Source organism: Salvia hispanica, chromosome 3, assembly GCF_029641045.1.
Source record: "Salvia hispanica isolate PSC_SH4W2 chromosome 3, Shi_PSC_v1, whole genome shotgun sequence".
Classification (NCBI taxonomy): domain Eukaryota; kingdom Viridiplantae; phylum Streptophyta; class Magnoliopsida; order Lamiales; family Lamiaceae; genus Salvia; species Salvia hispanica.
Genome location: NC_142694.1, coordinates 54,540,300 through 54,544,533, shown reverse-complemented (window position 1 = coordinate 54,544,533; position 4,234 = coordinate 54,540,300). Strand labels below are relative to the sequence as shown.

Here is a 4,234-nt window from a genome sequence, read left to right as displayed (position 1 = left end):
GGAATGCATAATTTTTATTTAATTGTTGTACGTGTGCTATTAATTAAGTAATATGTTTATGAATTTTGTTTCAAATTTCAAGTGCTATTATTTTCTTTCTCTTGATCACATTGATAATAGTATTTTACTATTTGCGACAATCTGTTTTTTAATAAGTTGGAATATATATTGGATTGGATAGAAAGTAACACGTAAGGTCACTTTCGACACGAATAGCCCGTGGGTTAGCTTGAAACCCGAAGATTCAAGGGTAGGGCCAAAAATTTATAACCCGGAAAAATTCACAATCCGAATAACCTGCACCCAAATAGCCCGACAACTCAAGTGGATTGGCCCGAACCCGAGCGGATTAGCCCAATTGACATCCCTACTTTTAGGAACAATTCTTAGATTCTTTCGAAAAAAAAATAAAGCAATACTAAAATTTGCGAATACAGATATAATATTCCCAAAGCAAATTAAACCAAAAAGAAACATCACCACTCAAGCCAAGGCCGTAGAGATGCACACAGCCACGTAGTCCGTGTCGTGTAAAATTAAAACTAGCTCATTCTCCGTTTGTTGGAACCTTACTCAACTTCGAAGGTACTTAAACCCATTTGGTTGGTAAGAACAATAACTCTCTTCTCTACTCCTTCAAAAACACTGTATTCTCTACAAGCTGTGAAAAGGAATCAATCAAGCTTGAATGAATACGAATATGAACACCATCACCACCATTGCTTTGTTGGTGACATTAATGAGCATCGCCGCAAATTCCACCTCACCAGAAGATCCCATCCAGTGCAATGGAGCCATCAAAAACACAAACTGCACCATCACAAACTCCTACGGCGCCTTCCCCGACCGAAGCGCCTGCCGCGCAGCCGAGGCAGTGTACCCCACGTCCGAGGCCGAGCTGGTCGCGGCCGTGGCGAGCGCGGCCGCGGCCAAGAGGAAGATCAAAGTGGCCACGCGCTACTCCCACAGCATTCCGAAGCTGGTGTGCCCGGACGGGGACGAGGGGCTGCTGATAAGCACCAAGTACCTCAACCGGACGCTGAGCGTGGACGCGTCCGCGATGACCATCACGGTGGAGAGTGGGGTGACGCTGAGGCAGCTGATCAGCGAGGCGGCCAGCGCCAATATGGCGCTGCCTTACGCGCCGTATTGGTGGGGGCTGACCGTGGGCGGGATGATGGGGACGGGTGCTCATGGGAGCTCGCTGTGGGGCTTGGGGAGCCAGGTGCATGACCGCGTCACGCGCCTGACTATTGTGGCGCCCGCGCAGCCACACGTCCGCGTGCTGGAAACCGGGGATGCGGACCTTGATGCGGCTAAAGTCTCGCTTGGGGTTCTTGGTGTTATCTCTCAGGTACTACTTCATTTCATTTCGTTACCGGTTATATATAGTCAAAATTGGACATGTGCAAACACGTAAAATTTATGAAATTGAGATGAAAAAAAAAAATGAAAAGGAGTAATAAAATTGCAGGCTTTAAACACAGAATAAACAACATATCACACCATTGTTTGTGACCGAATTTCCACTTAATCTATCACCATGACAAATAGTACTGCCTACCATTTATACAACCTTGTTAAAATGGATCTCAATACTATCATTAGCTATTTTTTTGGGTAAAATGCACAACTGTTCCCTCCATGTGAGTATGCCACTGAAAATGGTACCAATTTAATTTATTGCTGAAGGAAATAGGTGAACAAATATAGGTAGAGTGACATTTATATATAAGGGCCTTATTAATTACCCTCGTCGAGTGCATGGGGAGGATTCTTACGTCTTAGATTCGCTCAAGGGTCAACGGAATGTCCTCATGTCTAAAGTAGAAAGTAGAAACTCATTCTCATTCATCCCTATATGGCTATATTAATTGAAGAAATTGAAGATAGGGAATATAACTCTCTCCGTCCACTATTAAATGTCCCATTTTTTTCTTCGTTCGTCTGCTAGTAAATGTCATATTGCATTTTTACTATTTTTATAAGTGAACCTCATATTTTACTAACTCACACCACCCATATTCAATTTTGAAGTAAAGTCAATAATATAAAAGTATGACACATATTCTACTAATTTTCTACCACCTTTTTTACTAAGTAAAACAATTTTTTTTAAAATTCTAAGCTAGTAAAAAAAGGGAAATTTATTGGTGGATGGGGAGTACTATATATAGTTTAAGAAAATATTGTGAAATATTTATAATTATAATAAAATAAAATGTACAAACTATGTGAAAACTATATAACAAAAGTGGCTTGTACTTTGATATCCGACTAATTACTCCAAACTATAAAAAGCTCGACATCTCGTTGAATTTTTTAAGATATACCGCATGTCAAGGAAGAAAGTTTTAAGCTGACGAAACTTAAAAAGTAATACTCCCATATTAGAAATAAAAAAGGAGGTGGTTTTGTTAGTTAGTACTCTTACTAAGTAGGTGGAGTAGTATTTTAAGAATGCATGTATATGTAAACTAGGAGTATGAGTTTCCCTAATAAGAATGCATGTATGATGTATATATGTAGGTAACACTGAAATTGGAGCCGCTGTTCAAAAGGTCAGTAACATACATAACAAGGAACGATTCCGATTTGGGAGAAGATGCTGTAACGTTGGGGCGGAAACACGAATTTGCAGATTTCACATGGTTCCCCAGTCAGAAACGCGTCATTTATCGACAGGACGACAGAACCTCAACCAACTCATCCGGAAATGGGCTCAACAACTTCCCAGGATTCCGGTCCACTTCCACCCTCGTTCTCGCCACTCTCAGAAGCACAGGCAAGCTATGACCTATATAAGTGTTATCCAAAAATGATTATTTTGTTATAACTAATTAAATAAGGTGTCGTATTGAATCAGAGGAGACGCAGGAGTCCCTAGGCGACGCCAACGGAAAATGCATAAACGGGAGAATCACGGCCTCTTTTTTAAGATCCACAGGCTTCGGGCTAACAAACGACGGCCTCATATTCAAGGGCTACCCAGTGATCGGCTACCAAAACCGCATCCAAGCTTCCGGCACATGCCTCGACAGCCCGGACGACGCTCGGCTCACGGCATGCCCGTGGGATTCCCGCGTGAAGGGCCTCTTCTTCCACCAGACCACATTCAGCATCGCCCTGTCGAGAGTCAAGGGCTTCATCCTCGACGTGCAGAAGCTCGTCTCCCTTTTCCCGGACTCCCTCTGCGGCCTCGACCTCTACAACGGGATCCTCATGCGATACGTCACCGCCTCCTCAGCCTACTTGGGGAAACAGGAGGACTCCCTCGACTTCGACATCACTTACTACCGGAGCAAGGATCCCCTCCAGCCCCGGCTCTTCGAAGACGTGCTGGAGGAGATAGAGCAGATGGCGGTGTTCAAGTACGGAGCTCTGCCGCATTGGGGGAAGAATCGGAACGTGGCGTTTCTCGGGGCGATTGGGAAGTATAGAAACGGCGCGCGGTTCGTGGAGGTGAAGCAGAGGTATGATCCTGAAGGGGTGTTTTCGAGTGGGTGGAGTGATCAGATGTTGGGGCTCGCGGACGGGTTGAGTGTGGTGAGGGAAGGATGTGCGCTTGAAGGGTTGTGTATTTGCTCTCAAGATAGCCATTGCGCGCCTAACAAGGGATATTTGTGCGTGCCTGGAAAAATCTATGATAAGGCCAGAGTCTGTGCCAAGGTTACAACTGGAAATATTTCTTAGGAGACTCAGCTTTGTGAATAATTTAATGCTAATAATAAAAAAAGAGCCCGTATTAATACTAACAAACATCAAATAGTCATAGTGTAACACTATAATTTATAGTAGTACTACTATGTAGGAGTGTATATAAAAATGGAAATAGCTGCCTTGGACTTTAATATAGATCGCTGTGAATTAGTTAGTACACGATTTATGTACGCCACTGTGAAAATTTTCACAATGTAAATTAAGTTAGTACATGATTTAAGTTAGTATTTACTTTAAATAGTTTATTTTCTAACTTAAATTTTTTTTAAGTTATCGTTAAATATTTTAAAACTAATCTTATTGATATTTATCAATAAATTAAAAAAAAAAAAAAGTTATGATGAAATTATCATTAATAAAATGACATTATAATTACCCTTAATTAATCTATAACTATCATTTTTTAGAGTAGGCCCAATTATTTAGCTCATTTCATACAAAAGTATGAATTACATTTAGAAGTTAGAACACACGTCTTCTTCTCCGTCGGTTCTTTCCACAGCGGCGCCGGCGA

The 4,234-nt window shown here is 41.9% G+C and overlaps 1 protein-coding gene across 1 annotated transcript; it reads left to right on the top strand.

Moving 5' to 3' along the window:
* The first annotated feature begins 633 nt into the window (after positions 1-633).
* Positions 634-3,958, top strand: LOC125216006 (putative L-gulonolactone oxidase 6). The gene is made up of 3 exons (XM_048117601.2): positions 634-1,354; positions 2,530-2,785; positions 2,867-3,958. Exons 1-3 carry the CDS (start codon positions 689-691, stop codon positions 3,691-3,693), a joined length of 1,749 nt encoding a protein of 582 aa, XP_047973558.1. The 5' UTR covers positions 634-688; the 3' UTR covers positions 3,694-3,958.
* Positions 3,959-4,234: the final 276 nt, after the last annotated feature.

Coding starts and splice junctions, on each gene's coding strand:
- LOC125216006 (XM_048117601.2), top strand. CDS start 689: ATGAATACGAATATGAACACCATCACCACCATTGCTTTGTTGGTGACA. Junction 1,355..2,529: donor TTCTTGGTGTTATCTCTCAG/GTACTACTTCAT, acceptor GTATATATGTAG/GTAACACTGAAATTGGAGCC. Junction 2,786..2,866: donor CGCCACTCTCAGAAGCACAG/GCAAGCTATGAC, acceptor GTATTGAATCAG/AGGAGACGCAGGAGTCCCTA.